This window comes from Saccoglossus kowalevskii, chromosome 5 (genome assembly GCF_978046115.1).
Source record: "Saccoglossus kowalevskii chromosome 5, keSacKowa6.1, whole genome shotgun sequence".
NCBI classification, from domain to species: domain Eukaryota; kingdom Metazoa; phylum Hemichordata; class Enteropneusta; family Harrimaniidae; genus Saccoglossus; species Saccoglossus kowalevskii.
Window position 1 is genome coordinate 21,751,378 of NC_140645.1, and position 16,533 is coordinate 21,767,910.

At 33.9% G+C, this 16,533-nt stretch overlaps 1 protein-coding gene across 1 annotated transcript in view; it reads right to left on the minus strand.

Annotated features, from left to right (window-relative positions):
- Nucleotides 1-14,809, minus strand: part of LOC100371274 (glucose-6-phosphate exchanger SLC37A2-like) — a 32,603-nt gene extending 17,794 nt beyond the window's left edge. Inside the window, exons 1-4 of the mRNA XM_006819664.3 lie at nt 14,707-14,809; nt 4,416-4,497; nt 3,871-3,976; nt 1,472-1,550 (exon numbers count right to left, since the gene is read on the minus strand). Coding sequence (XP_006819727.1) covers nt 1,472-1,550; nt 3,871-3,976; nt 4,416-4,497; nt 14,707-14,786 — 347 coding nt within the window. The 5' untranslated portion in view covers nt 14,787-14,809. The remainder of the gene's footprint in view (nt 1-1,471; nt 1,551-3,870; nt 3,977-4,415; nt 4,498-14,706) is intronic.
- Between the last annotated feature and the right edge of the window lie 1,724 nt (nt 14,810-16,533).

Below are 16,533 nucleotides of genomic sequence, written 5' to 3' on the forward strand. Positions count from 1 at the left end.
ACTGACGGTCACATAACTATACATAATGTTACACTGTTACATGAAAATAAAAAGCCGCTCAAGAGTAGCTTCATAACTTTTTCCAAAATTAAGTTTATTTGGGAAATAGTTTAAAAAAATGTATATTGCTATAATTTCATAAGAGACAAATGTTCATGAATTTTCTAAGGCAATGAAAATTGTTGCATTGAAAATTTTTTTTTCACTAATTCCATCAAATTTTGATATCACGTAAATATCTATCAGGGATTATTTTTAAAAAAAGAAAAGGGGCACAGCGCCCTCATGCCATGGTTATGCGCCCCTTTACCCATGGGAGCAGATACTCTGGCAACCATAAAATTCTGATTGACCACGGATAACAATGGCCACAATATTTAACTGTGATCTGTCTGATAGTCATTTTGGCCCCAAGGAAGCCATAGAATGCTCCATTTTAGCTTAGAATTATCAAAAACTCCATACCCTGATAGGAAAAACCCTATCTCCCCGACTTGGTGGCGCCGCTGAATTGCAGTGCTCCCTCTTGCAGTTTTTTTCTAGAAAACCCCTGTCTACCATTCTGTACAGTATGTACAATGTTGATTTAACTGCTATGCGACAAACAGATCAACCAGATTAACCAACAAATGGTCTATTGACTAGATGGCTACTAATATATTTCAGTACGTGTATATCATACCGGGTTATGCTATTGTGGTTAGCCAGAAGCGCCCTCTAGGGCCATAAAAACATCTATTTCTGCCTACCGTAAAATATTTTATTTGTGCTTGGAATTAATTTTCGCTATTTTAGTTGAAGGAATAATTCAGTGAAAATAAAATCCAGTGAATATACCTTTTTACCTATATTTTACATTCAACTTGTCAAAAATTAGTGAAAATAAATTCCATACAAAACACCCAAAAAGTCTTTACAGCTAAAATTAATTCCAGCTAAAATAAAGTATTTCACAGTATGTGAAACCCAAATATTTGACTATGCTTAAAGGGGCACCTTCCAGTTAAGTCTAATCTCACAACAAATTTACTTTCTGGATTAAAATAACAATGGATCACAAAAGATAGATTAACATTGTAAACAACATAAACAATAGTGTCCCATGATTCTTTGGTGCAATCCATGGGATTGAGCGGCTCCCCTTTAAACAACCTCACACTATGAGCGTCTACCGCATGCGCAGATGTTGACTCAATGTGACATAATCTTATAAGTAGCTTTGCACTGACTCAAAAAAGCAGTCAGTCATCTTTGTGTATGGTTAGTTAAAATCCACAGCAAAATTATTTAGAAAAAAACAACTTTCAGATTTCTGAAGAACAAAACATTTGATTGTGGAAATGGGAATTGCAAGCAAAACATAAATTAAGAGAATATTTGCACTGGATTTAATTTCGACTGGTTCAATTGTAGAGCTAAAATTGTAGGTTATTGCCACAGTGCCGACAACATCAAATGTTAGGAGACTTACCTAAAAAACATAGCTATTGCATACGAAAATAAGTAGGCATAGTCAAGACTACCAAGTAACTCCTGTGCATTATCTTTATCTGAAGGATACAGAGACAGTAATATTAACTTTCTAATATTATCATGGATTGCTATCAAAATTGTGTTTACACATTCTTTTATGATATTATCTCATAGGCCTATGTCAATCTGTCACCCCCATATGACATTATGTATCCATAGTGTGACATTTAAATAATAACACATGCTTGTGAGGGAAATATCACGATTTATTGCCTGCCCAAGGGATGGTGGTCATGACCGTAATATTGATGATGTCAGAGCCGAAGGCGAGCGCATCATCATTATTATGTTCATGACCAACAGTATGTTGTCATATGGCATTATAGTGTCTCACTGTTGCATATTAGTGTCCTCACGTGGTATTATAATGCTCTCATGTGGCATTATGGTGTCCACATATAGCATTATAGTGTTCTCATGTGGCATTATGGTGTCCACATATAGCATTATAGTGTTCTCATGTGGCATTATGGTGTCCACATATGGCATTATAGTGTTCTCATGTGGCATTATGGTGTCCACATATGGCATTATAGTGTTCTCATGTGGCATTATGGTGTCCACATATGGCATTATAGTGTTCTCATGTGGCATTATGGTGTCCACATATAGCATTATAGTGTTCTCATGCGGCATTATGGTGTCCGCATATGGCATTATAGTGTTCTCATGTGGCATTATGGTGTTCTCATGTGGCATTATGGTGTCCACATATGGCATTATAGTGTTCTCATGTGGCATTATGGTGTCCACATATAGCATTATAGTGTTCTCATGTGGCATTATGGTGTCCACATATGGCATTATAGTGTTCTCATGTGGCATTATAGTGTTCTCATGTGGCATTATGGTGTCCACATATAGCATTATAGTGTTCTCATGCGGCATTATGGTGTCCACATATAGCATTATAGTGTTCTCATGCGGCATTATGGTGTCCACATGTGGCATTATAGTGTTCTCATGTGGCATTATGGTGTCCACATATGGCATTATAGTGTTCTCATGTGGCATTATGCTCTTATACACTGTATGGCATTATAGTATTCTCATGTGGCATTATGGTGTCACATATGGCATTATGGTGTCCACATATGGCATTATAGTGTTCTCATGTGGCATTATGCTCTTATACACTGTATGGCATTATAGTATTCTCATGTAGAATTCTGGTGTTCCACTGTGGCATTATATTGTGCTCATGTGGCATTATGGTGTCCACATATGGCATTATAGTGTTCTCATGTGGCATTATGGTGTCCACATATGGCATTATAGTGTTTTCATGTGGCATTATGGTATCCACATATGGCATTATAGTGTTCTCATGTGGCATTATGCTCTTATACACTGCATGGCATTATAGTATTCTCATGTGGCATTATGGTGTCCACATATGGCATTATAGTGTTCTCATGTGGCATTATGGTGTCCACATATGGCATTATAGTATTCTCATGTAGAATTTTAGTGTTCCACTGTGGCATTATATTGCGCTCATGTAGCATTATGGTGTCCACATATGGCATTATAGTGTTCTCATGTGGCATTATGGTGTCCACGTATGGCATTATAGTGTTCTCATGCGGCATTATGGTGTCCACATGTGGCATTATAGTGTTCTCATGTGGCATTATGGTGTCCACATATGGCATTATAGTGTTCTCATGTGGCATTATGCTCTTATACACTGTATGGCATTATAGTATTCTCATGTGGCATTATGGTGTCACATATGGCATTATGGTGTCCACATATGGCATTATAGTGTTCTCATGTGGCATTATGCTCTTATACACTGTATGGCATTATAGTATTCTCATGTAGAATTCTGGTGTTCCACTGTGGCATTATATTGTGCTCATGTGGCATTATGGTGTCCACATATGGCATTATAGTGTTCTCATGTGGCATTATGGTGTCCACATATGGCATTATAGTGTTTTCATGTGGCATTATGGTATCCACATATGGCATTATAGTGTTCTCATGTGGCATTATGCTCTTATACACTGCATGGCATTATAGTATTCTCATGTGGCATTATGGTGTCCACATATGGCATTATAGTGTTCTCATGTGGCATTATGGTGTCCACATATGGCATTATAGTGTTCTAATGTGGCATTATGCTCTTATACACTGTATGGCATTATAGTATTCTCATGTAGAATTCTAGTGTTCCACTGTGGCATTATATTGCGCTCATGTGGTACCACACTGCCCCACTGTGTCCTCATATGGCATTATAGTATTCTCATGTGGCATTATAATGTCCCACTATAGCATTATACATTTAGTGTTGTTGTGTAGCAATATAGCCCAAGTAAAACTTACCAAACGGGGCCCAGCAGCACCAGCAAGGGTCTGAGTGATTGGCAGCATTGATGTCGATATATTGGTCATTCTCTAACGAAACTGAACAATTACGATTTAATATACTCTGTAAAAAAGAATATTCACAATATTATTTATAATCAACCTCATATGCAAATTATATGAAACACACTAATTAATAATTCACACTAAGTGTTTATATTATCACTTTCTGCAAAATACTGTTCACCTTTCTTGAGATATAGCCATGAGATTGAACTGTCTTCGGAAGTACAACTTCTTACATCAACGGGCAAATTAAAAAAAAATGCAGTCAGTTCGAGAACTATTAAAGTGAAAGTTTTGTATTAAAATGTATTTATGTTTATTTATTCAAAGCTGTCCAAGTGTTTTTATATAGCATAAAGCCCCTACCATTTTTAATACTTCATGTGTATATTCATTTGTTATCACATGGGTCTAAAATACCAAAAAATTGCCAAAAAAAACATAGCTTATAACTAATAATTCCTTGAGTAGCTCATAAAAACAAGAGAAAAACTTACCTTAACAACACTAATAGGTTTTCTGGACAGATGATAGCTGGTGTACCCCAAGAATGTTAAGATGATGACCCAAAGTCGATAGCTGTAATAAAACAAATATACACATTAAATATTAAGGTACAATACTACTCTCGAGTACCTTGTACTATATACCCGTTTTCACCATATGTCATTAAGCAAAATTTTGAGATATTGAGATATATCCGTTCGATAGAAAACAATGGTAAAATGCACTAAAACTGACAAAACATTCTACTTTCAGGTGAGTGAGGTGACTACCGGTACATATTTTTATTTCATTTTCCTATTCTTTGTAACATGATACATGTATATCAATTATGTAAACTTAAAGAAAATGACCATACTGATGGTGTTGGTTGGTCGTTTTCACATCCCATCGCCAAGTGTTCTTGGATGACCTCACTTTCTCCTTTCTGCTGGAGTCAAATAAAGAGTTGTCTTGGTTATGTTCTCAGCTTTTTTTCTCAGGATGTACTTTCCTGATGACATCTCTATATAGCTCTTTAATAGATATTGTGTTAGGTCAGATTACACAAAGTATGTGTCTTAAGCTTTTGGTTCAGGTTCTAAAGATTGTTATTTTTTTATCTCTGAAACAATCGTTAAAAACCGTTGGATAAAAGTATCATCTTCATGGGAGTTAACTATAAGCAACAGTGTGAGAGTATCATTTTAATGTTGGTGAAATATGATCACTGCAAATCATACACACCTGGTTAGGTTTCAACTTCATAGAGTCAATTTGCCATCATTATAACGACAAAATAACTACCGTAGGCATCATCATGGTAACATAGTATTATTTACATGATTTGAAAGACATTTGAAGTCTATGCATATTAATTAAGGTAGCAAAAGGGAAAAACGAGTTAAAGGATATGTGGTTCAGACATTCTAAAAGTTACGCACATGCTACTATTTCAACCTACACATCATACAGATGAATACAGTAATACATACTGTAAAAGCATTAATTATTCACTGAGTTTTAATTTTGCTGACTGGAAAATGTGCTAAATTAAAACTCAATGAATATATGTAAAATTGAGGATAGACACATTATCTAAATGATAGTTGAACTCTGGTGACCTTGCCCTTTGTTATATAATATAATATAATTCCCTTTATCATAGTTTATTTCAATATGAATATGCATTGTCAAAATTAATTTTGAATACAATCAAGTTTTGGGGTTGAACCAACAGTGGGGAATCAGTCTACCGAATGTCCTTAAAAGATGTAAATATCTTACAAAAACATTGGTGCCTTATTTGTTTAATTATTTTAAGGGACATAATTTTATAGCTTTATTCAAAATAATTCAGATATTTTAGTATAAAAACAAAAGTCTCATTGCAAAAAACAAGTGCTGCATTTAGATGTGAATAGATTCATAAAACATGCAAGATAACAGAACATTTTAGCTGGCTTTAGTCCAAGTATTTTGTACAGTTGTCTGTCAAAAATTAATGATTCACTGAGACAAATATGAACTGCCTCATGTGTGACTACTGTATTATATGAAAAGTAAAAAAAAAACACCCTTTATGAATAGCTATCATGTTGCAAGCTCTGCTTTGTATGCAAATCAACTTATAGTTAGTTGGTGTCCAGTGGAGGGAGAAGTCAACAGTACTGTTGCCTCCTGAGAATCTACATCTTCAAACACTGCAATCTTTGAAGTGCGTTTTTTAAACCAGTATTATAAAAACTCTATCATTCTGTTCTAATAGATGAAACATATTCCTGTGAGTTTTCATTTGTCAAATGAACTGTTTGTCAAATACAGAATACATATATTTTAGAATAATTTTCTTTTTAAAATGTGGATGAAATGTTTTGCTTTTAATGTATTTTTTATGTATTGTTTTTGATTTGATAACTTTGAACTAAACAGATTTTCCATTAGCTTCAGATCTTGATCAAAGTTAGGCACCCATTTCATAGGAGTGCTTATATTGATTTTCTGACATCTTGTTTTCTGTAAAGATTTTATTGGTAGGTTTGCAAATGTGTATCAGACTGTGCAATCTCTCCATGAGTTGGTTTTGAAACCCAGTATGGGATTCTGAGATACATTACCAAGGATATTATTACAAGATAAATCATTTGCTTCATTGAACACATACAACAATGCATATTTCCACTGAGATCAGTGACCTTTGATGTGTATCCAGTGATCAGTCAAGTAGAAACAGTCAAAATATTTTATCAGATTTTCTCAATTTTTGCATGATATTTTCATACAGGACATCTGTTGTTCAAACTCAGGGAAGATTTTATACTGATGAATAAGGTGACCAAGTTTGATAAAGTTTGGAATAGAATTAGTAAAGTTATTATGCACACAATAACAATTATTAACAACGACGACGACGATGACGACAACAACAACGACAACGACGGACAAAATTTTTCCCTTAATATACCTTTCCCTTCCATCTTTGATGGTACGGGCAAGGTAATGATAAAACCATGATTTTAAAACCCCCTGAATATGCCTGAAATGGTAAATCAGTGAAATTTAAACCCAGTGAAAATTAGTCATTTTACAGTACATGTACATCTGTACCTGATGGCCAATTTTTAACTTTTTCAGCTGTATGAATAACCTGTGAATGCTTGTTATGCTGCACGTTGGAAACTATGTTGTCACAGTCACTCGTTTTTCCCGTTGCAAACTGCAACAAAGCCACTGTGACAAATTCTCTTGAAGGGGAACCGCTCAATCCCATGGATTGCACCATAGAATCATGGGACACTATTGTTTATGTTGTTTACAATGTTAATCTATCTTTTGTTAACCATTGTTATTTTAATCCATAAAGTAAATTTGTTGTAAAATTAATCTTAACTGGAAGGTGCCCCTTTAAGGACCTCTCACTAAGTCAAAACTGATAAAAATTTATAATTTTTTCAAAACTCCATAAAATGTTGTTTTCAGTAATGGAGCTATGCAAGCAAGATTAACTGGGATGATTATCTTTTCAGCAAAGTTCCTTTCCTTCAGTGCCCTTGATAACAACAATGTACAGTACGACTTATAATGTACACAAATGTACATGTATAAAACTTGCCATATGGTGTTTTCAGCCTGTGAAACAGCTCAAAAAAGATGTTTTCAACCCAAACGTGATATTTTTCTACTACAAACCTGCACATAATCTGCTATGAATTGAAAACAAATAAAACACTCGGCAAATTATTTTAAAATCAGATACTATAAATAAATGTGCATTTATCAAGTTTTTTTTTGTCGTTAGACTTCGATGATCTGATAAACAATCTAGTAGATCATGTAATGATTTGGACATAATTTGAAACAAAACATTATTACAATTATTGAATCGTCTCTATTTTAGATTCTCTTCTGCATGAAACATTTGAATCCTTCATCACCAAAAACGTCGACAAAAACCAACAACTATTAAAACCTTGTTTATTGAGAAACTACATTAAATAACAAATGCCATAGCTGAATTTGCACAGTTTCCCTGTAGCAGGCCTTCAAAAGCCGTCCATTTGAACTTGTGCATGATAGTGTTAGAAAAAAGCTGACCTCAGTTAAATTAAATGATCTGAAAGATCGCACCAAAGAGCTAATTCCATCAATCAGTGTTACTGTAATAACAACACACATCAATTTCAACTTTTATTGTTTCTACAATAGATTTTACTGTCTTATATCAGTATAGCTCAACTGACAAAATGCGCGACTTTGTGTTTGATTTCCATGGAAACACATCACCACATGCAACTTCATGTTCCTTTTACCATGAAAATGTACCAGAGCATGTACAGTTGTGTTGGATTTTGATAGTGAGTACAGGTTTATAATGAGAGTTCAGCGGATATAATCAGGAATTCTGCTAAGATATAATAGGCGACAACTGAATAAATGAACCCTGGCTGGCAAAGATGAATAGATTTATGAATGGATAACAAACTAATGATGCAATATCTTAATGCAGCATGACAAAGGAGAGTATAAAAGTCCTGAAACAATGCAATAATATATTTCCTAGGCATTTTTAGGAGCAGAAAATATAGGCTAAAAGTCACCGTAATTACACACAAAAAAAAATATTAATATTCTTCATGATCAATTAATACTGCATGTACTAAATTAATATCAATGTCCCTTATAGAATAACATAACATGAAACGTATACAAGTTCATAAAAATAATATTACAGCAACTTATCTGAGCAAATTAGCAAGAAAAGGAGGATAGATATTTTCTCTTTGTATACCATGCTTTTCATCTACGATGATACAGACAAAGTAAAAACAAGTACGGCATTTAAAGGGTTAATTCTAGCGACAGTTCCAAGGTCCTCATAAATCTGCAGAATTATGTATAATATTTAGACTTCAACTTTCTCACTACCACTTTCTCACGCAAATGTTTCCATTTTTTTTCTAGTATTCTTCAATAGTTCTGGAGATGAATCCTAATTTTGGAGCCAACAGACAAAATTTTAGTTGATTTTTAGTTTTTATACCAAAAATTTGGCTATTTTTGTCCCAATCTTCTGAAGAAAAGCGCAGACTATAAATAGGACTATTTTGTGATGAAAAGCGGGAACCAGAGGTGAAAAGGTTAATAAATGACATGATGTGTACTGTCAGTGTAGTATAGTGATCTGAATATCAGATTATGGTAGATGCAAACAGCAGTCGTGGTAACAGACTGCAGAACAATCCTTTCAATGGCTTAGTAGTAATATTTACATTCAGAATGTCAGATGTCACTTGTGTTTTCATTTTTTTGCATTGTTCTCTAATTTTGTTGTTAGTTTTGAGCTGAGCTGACAAAACATATTGACATGCAGAATTTGATTGATTATTTGTTAAAAAAACAGCAATGGGATAGAGTTTTTGAAAATGTACAAAAATGGGATAAGAATATAAACACATCTGATACAGGAAATGAGGATAATATAAAACTTGATTTCCATGAAACTAATTCATTAACATAAAAAATGGAGACAACTGTAGTTTTTTGGGCCATCCTTGATCTGATTATGGAACTGACATGAACATGTATTTTTATATGTATGATGTATTTGCCAACTATGAATGAAAATTGTTCATAAGCCTTAGATATAATATGGTTAAAAAGCAAGATGGCCGCCAGCCAGCCATCTTTGATCTGATTGTCATTGACATGTAATCTAGAATGTACAATGTATGTATAAAATTTAACAAAAAGATGCTGAGATACCACATTTTCAAATAAAACAAAATGGCCATCTTTTATCTGATTGCGAAACGAATCACCATAGACACATATCCTAACATGTATAATATATGTACCAAATTTGAACATGCATGCATAAGATACCACAATTTCAAAAAACAAAATGGCTGCCAGTCAGCCATCTTGGATTGAATCAGTAAACCACTGCATGTGCTTATGTCCCAGATAAAGTACTAAGCACAAGCGAAGAATGAACAGAGTCCACAGAGTTCTGAAACATGACTCAAGACGAACAGAGACCGAATTATAAGTCCCCGTTTCGAACTTCATTCAAACAGAGACTAAAAAATCAAACCAAGTCAAGAACTAACCATTTGAATCCCATACTTTTACGATGCAAATTTCTTATTATTTGATTTAATATTTACTATTGGCTAAAAGTCTTAATTTATATTTTGGAAAAAATATGAAAAAAATTATGAGTCAGATATGTGGCAGTATCAAAAGCAATCTAAGCTTAAAAAATAAAGCAAACTTAGCAGCGCCCTCATGCCATGGCCATGTACGTACCCCCTTACCCTGGGAGCATATCCTCTGGCAACCATAAAATTACGATTGACCAGGGATCACATGTGGCCACAGTCTTTAACTGCAACCTGTCTAATAGTAATTTTGGTCCCAAGGAACTCGTAGAATGCTCCATTTTAGAATTATCGAAAAACTCCACACCCTGGTAGGGAGAACCCTATCTCTCCCACTTGGTGGTGCCACTGAATTGCAGTGCTCCCTCTTGCAGTTTTTTTTCTAGAAAAAACCCTGATAGAATCATACACTGCCATAACCTTTACTATTTTTGTTACTATTTATAATTCCATTTGAAAAGCATTTTAAGTATTATTATTAAAATCCTATTACTAATGGCTTCCTTAATACAACAAACACCCCCCCCCCCTTGAAAGTTCTGAATAAAGTGTTTATGACACCAATTTTTGAAGCTGCAACATTGTAACACAAACTGTTATAGAATTTTAACAAGAATAAATCACCTGTTAAAATCCTCCATGTATAGCTGATATGAATGATATATAACCACATCAACATGTGATATGTTAAATTTACTGGTAGTGTAAATGATAATTAAACAACTCTACACAATGTAAACTAGCAGATAACATCGGGGGTGGGTTTCTGAGGGATTACTGAAATATCTATTATTAGAAAACAATCTGTATTAGAAGCTGCATCCCTAGTAGAAGTCACACCCATATTTTTGAACAATTGAGAACCAAAAATTATCAATTCTCATGTGCGGAAATGCTCCAATAAAAGCCACATCCCCTCTGTTGCATTGTACTATTATAATAGAAGCTTCTATTACAGATTTTGTTATTAATTTATGACTAAAATTGACAAGAAAAGAACCCAATCACAAATCTATAACTATGAGGGCTGACACGAGAGCAATAAGCATATCATTCCATGGATTACCAGGGTGCCAGGTTATCATCAAAAAATGCATCATTCAAAATTACGTTGTGTGTTTGAGTGTGATTGAGGTCACGCCGTGATAAAATTGTGATTACATCTATAAGGTATATGATAAATCCTTCATGGACTAGATACTGGATGCTCTCCTCGGTCATATGCCTTACTTTATACTTGCAAGCTCAGGCATTCTCTCCGCATGACCGCAGGCCGCAAAAGCCATATCCAGTCCATGATAATTAATATTGTCTCTTTTATCATGACTTACATACTGTAAACTACCAGTACTTTATTTTCGCTTGGAATTCATTTTTGCTAATTTCACTGAAGGAGTTATTCAGTGAAAATAAAACCCAGCAAATATACCTTTTTTCCTATATTTTACATTCAACTCACCAAAAATCAGTGACAATATATTCCATACAAAACACCCAAAAAGTTATTTCAGCGAAAATTAATTCCAGCTATAAAAATAAAGTATTTTACAGTATTTAAAAACACAACATCAATCCAAGTACAAATAGCGTATAATTTCGCAAGGTGTTATGATCAGAAACAGCCAAGTACAAAATACATGTATGTCCCACATAATTTTAACACTTTGTGCATAAAAGTAAACTTTTGGCACTTTTCACAAAATGAAGCTACATAAAAAATTTTCACATTTTACAAAATGAAACCAAAAGGAAATCACATCCATCTCGTCCCAAAATAGCAAAGAAAATACACAAAAATGTGAAAATTCATGCATAAATTTTCGGTGTGAAAAAAAACATTATTAGTAGGGTTACGTGTAATCCCTAATCATAAAAGAAAATATGGCCATAAGACAAGCTGAAACCAAATTCAAAACAATTCAATTGCTCGAACTGGAGCTATAACCTGCTTTTTATTATCACCCCTCTCCCACATGGATTGTTTACAAAAAAATTTCAAAACAACAACAATTTTTAATCAGACTATTTCGTAAAAATAATCAACACAGAATTTTATGAGCAAGAGATTTTGTATATTAAGTGTCTAAGTCATTTTAAACTTGTACATCAAAATACATACATGACATGTTTTGACTCAAAAGTTTATCTGAAGTGACCACAACACTAAGGTCTTAGATGCACGTTTTGTCAAGTTAGAGTTCACCATACAGCTGTCAATGAATAACATGAACTTTTATATCAAAAGTCAATCTTTCTATTGTTCCCATTTCATTGAAAATACACTCAAAATAAATAAATTTTCATGAATTTATCTAATATATCGGCTCTAAATTTAAAAAACTTGAAACTTGGAAAATTCAGAGGAAAAAAAGTTTAACAATTCTGACAAAACCTGGTAGTTTGTGTTAAAAATGTAAACAGGTTGCAGTATACCGACACTGTGCTTTCAATACTTTCAATAATTTGTGATCCTTTGATAATTGGCTGACACAAAAATAACCTATGTTAATAATGTAATAATTTAATTATGTGAAAATAGAATTTTTACACATTATTCCCTCAAGCATACAAGACTACAGAAATCAATTACAGGCAAATCATTAATTAAGGAAGGTTACAGATTCAATGGGAAGGCCAATTCCACTGACCGAGATTCAGTCAGTTAAAATCCGCTTGTGTTCAACAAAATCTGGTTGGCGCTAGGATAGCATATTAAATTGCCATTTAATAAAAAAGATGGCCACACAGCCCTGTCATGTAGTCCCAAACATGAATATAGCGTCTGTGGTAAAAGTGCAGCACTAGCACATGCCTTTGGCGCATGATGAAACAAAAGTCAAGAGACAACAATGATGTTCAATGTCCGGATTGCTTTTAAAATAAATTAAGACAGGTACTAAAAAAATTGTTTCTGAAATTTATATACATGTACAATTGTATGTATTAAATACAATATATTGTATTTAATTTAAATATCTATAATTTAATATGTATTCAATGTAGAAAAAAAAAATCTCTTAGATTTACTTTATTAAACCCCTTTGAGTGTCAGATATTTTTCCCGCCCAAAATTCAGTAAAAATATTTTCACTAAATTTCATCATTATTTTGGACCATACAGACAGCTTTAGATATTGCTTTTAGTTTTTGATCAAAAAGTTTGTCAATTTTCATCGACATTAAACTTAAAAAAAAATATTTATTTTGAGCAGATTGTACACAGTCATTTTGTGAATGTTGACAATGGAGCTCTTAAGGTTAATCCTGGATTAAACTTGTAGGCATTTTACAGTGTTTTACATTCAGTTTTTTTTTTAGATCACTTTTGCCTGTTTGTTTTTTTATTTTCCCCATATTTAACATTATTTTTCAGAAAATGAAAATCACAAAATAAAAGATTTCTGACAGATAAATTATGTCAATTTTTTTCTAAACATGAACCGAACCAAATTGTAACTGTCAAAAACAAATAATTTCAATTATTATAAAAATAAATAGATGAATAAACTGCTAAATTCTACAAATACCCCATGTACAATGAAGGTCAGAAAGAGCAGCAGGCACACAATATGCCGGCCGGTACTGTGTGAATATATTAACAAAAAAATAATCTGGTTTTATGCTACAAACTGAAATGTTCATTTTGATAATAAAAAAAAATTCCCAACACTGAATAATTAAATTTATCATACATACCTATCCAACACCCTCATTTGTCCCCATGATGGGGAGAGAACATTTGCAACAAGTTTCCTTTTTGATAATCTCACACGCCCATTTAAACGCGTTTGATGGAGTTGTGGCAGTTCGTATATATTTGCCATTTTCACCATTCAACGGCCACGCAAAAAAAAAGATAAGTTGTCCTATGGGCAGTAATCCACTTGTCAAAAAAGTGTCAAACAATGCTTAAAATATCAAATAAATTTAGGAAACATTTTCCCAGTGATTAGATTATTCCGCGATTAACTCAAATATTAAGTTAAACAGATTTCTTGATGAAAATCTTCAATATAATCAAAAGTTTTGTCTGTGGAAGATGAATACGTACATGTATTACCTCCATACCACTTGTACACTACTAGTGAGGACACACAATGTGTTACGTGGTAAGAGCCCCTAACTCAATCAATAAAATTTGTCAAAACAAACCTCTAGTTCATAGTTAAAGATCGCAGCATTATTTCCTTGATATTAATATTAGATCACAGAACTTTATCAAAAATGTGCTATAGTACTAAAAATAAGCCCCAAACAACTTAGGAAAGGGGGATAGGGAAGGTCATTTAAAAAAAAAAAACGAGTAATACTAATACGGCAACAAAAATACGCCATTTCAATGAACAGTCGTAGTCAGTTCAAGACGTCTGCACATCGAACATTTCCTGACAGGTGACATTTCCATGTCAATGCGCTTACTTCTGACTGGTTAGGGAGTAGTTAAATCTTTTAGAAGGTTCATGTTCATTGTATCTGGTCACATTCAATAGTTTAAGATTGCATTCTGTGAAAGTAGGCGGTGAAAGCCTATTTGCGACATAACAATGACGGGCCTGAGTAACTCCAATCTAAACTGATCTGATGGCATCTATGTAGATTTATCAGAAACATTACATTGTAAATTTGGTAACTGCTCAGGACTTACCCATTATCCCTGGTATATACCGATGTACTTGGCGCAATATACCTCCAAAACTGGATACCCAGTGGAACTCGCAACGCCATACTTCACACTGACGAATTTACCTGAGAAAGCTAAGTAGCCTTAATATGACTGCCTTTAGTAATTGTTTATTACTAAATCCTCAATGCTGTAGTCGTAAAGGGGAAACTGTGTCTTGCGTTTCCGTTTTCTGTTAATTATCAAACCGGTGTGCTAGATGTTTTAATTAACGAAATTACGAGCTGTGTTAAATCTGCATCGGATGAGGGCAGTATTTATGAACAGCTGATTGTCACGAGAATAGCGATAATTCAGGGTCAAATGTCAAATTGTTTTTGCATAAAGACCTTTGTTGGGATGTTTTCGCGACTGTTTTGGTGTCAACACTTTCTTAAACCGAATTTTCCGCGTTCACTTGTCGTTTTGAGTTGTTGTTTTTTTGTTTTGTTTTTTTTTATAAATGTTCTTGTTTTATGTTTATATTTTTGCCACTATTTGCACATGTCTATAAATAGAACACTTTCACCGTGACGGAAGTAGCGAGATTCTGGAAGCCTGCTTTTGTTATATCGACAAATACAAACACGACAGTCTGCTGATTTTCGATAAAAAGGAATTTTATCTTTGTGACAAGCGCAATATCATGCATACAAGTGCGTTATATTCCATACCCAGCATGCTCACTCATGCGAAACGCCGTATTTCGACTTCCTGGAAATTGGTCTATACTCGTGTTTGGTCATGTTTATACATAAATAAGTTGGAGTATAAATATAAATATTGTAAGACCATTTATTTTCACTATTCGGATATTTTGTGTATAATTTTAGTGGGGAGAGGGCAGTGGTAGCAAAAAACAGTGGGAGGGCAATTTAATTTGGTTTAGAGGGAGGGGAGTTGCGAACAGATTGACCACTCCCCTCCAAATTAAATTAAGCCTTAATAATGTACATAAATTATGTTACTGTTGATCAAACATAAATACCAAACATTTTTGAAAATGTACTCGTTGACTGCACCTGATGATACATTGTGTTGTTGTAGTGACTCTACAATACATTGGTTTACAATTTGCGAGGGTCTTTATTTTTAAGCTCAGTCCATAGCAGTCTGGGTTTGTAGCGAGAAGGGAAAGGGCGCTAAAAGTTCATTGTGATTAGGACTTTCCCCTCCCGAAAGCTATGGCAATTTATATGTCTTCAGAAAGCTAAGATACAGGAGAATACGGTCGTGTATTTTACGTGTTAATATTTGCTCAGGGGATTAGGTTACGCACATTCACGCGAACCTTCTAAAAATAAGGTTTTTACACAGGATTGGTCGTTTCTCGTTGTTCGCTTTTTCTATGAGTTCGATGTTTTCAGTGTTGCTTTATAAGATAGTGATCTTTAAAACTGGGTTCTGGAATTTGTATGTGTCTCATATTTCTGGAGATATAACCAAAAATTGTCATTCCAGCTCAGCAGCCAATCAGCGACAGCCTTTCAGTTAGATGACAATTTCGGTTTCAAACTATACGTATAATTTGTTTAAAATGGAATATGAATTTGAAGGATATTTAACAGAAATTCAGGACTTCAATTTGAGAAGAATGGTTACCAAGTTTAGACTTAGTGACCATAATTTGGAAATTGAATTGGGCAGGAGAAAATTTCCAAGAATGGAGGCAAATTACAGATTGTGTAAAAAATGCAACACAGGTACTGTAGAAGATGAAAAACATTTTATCCTTGACTGTTGCTTCTTCACTCAAGAAAGAAATACCCTCTTAGAAGATTGTAAATTAGAAATGTGCAGTACAACTAACCG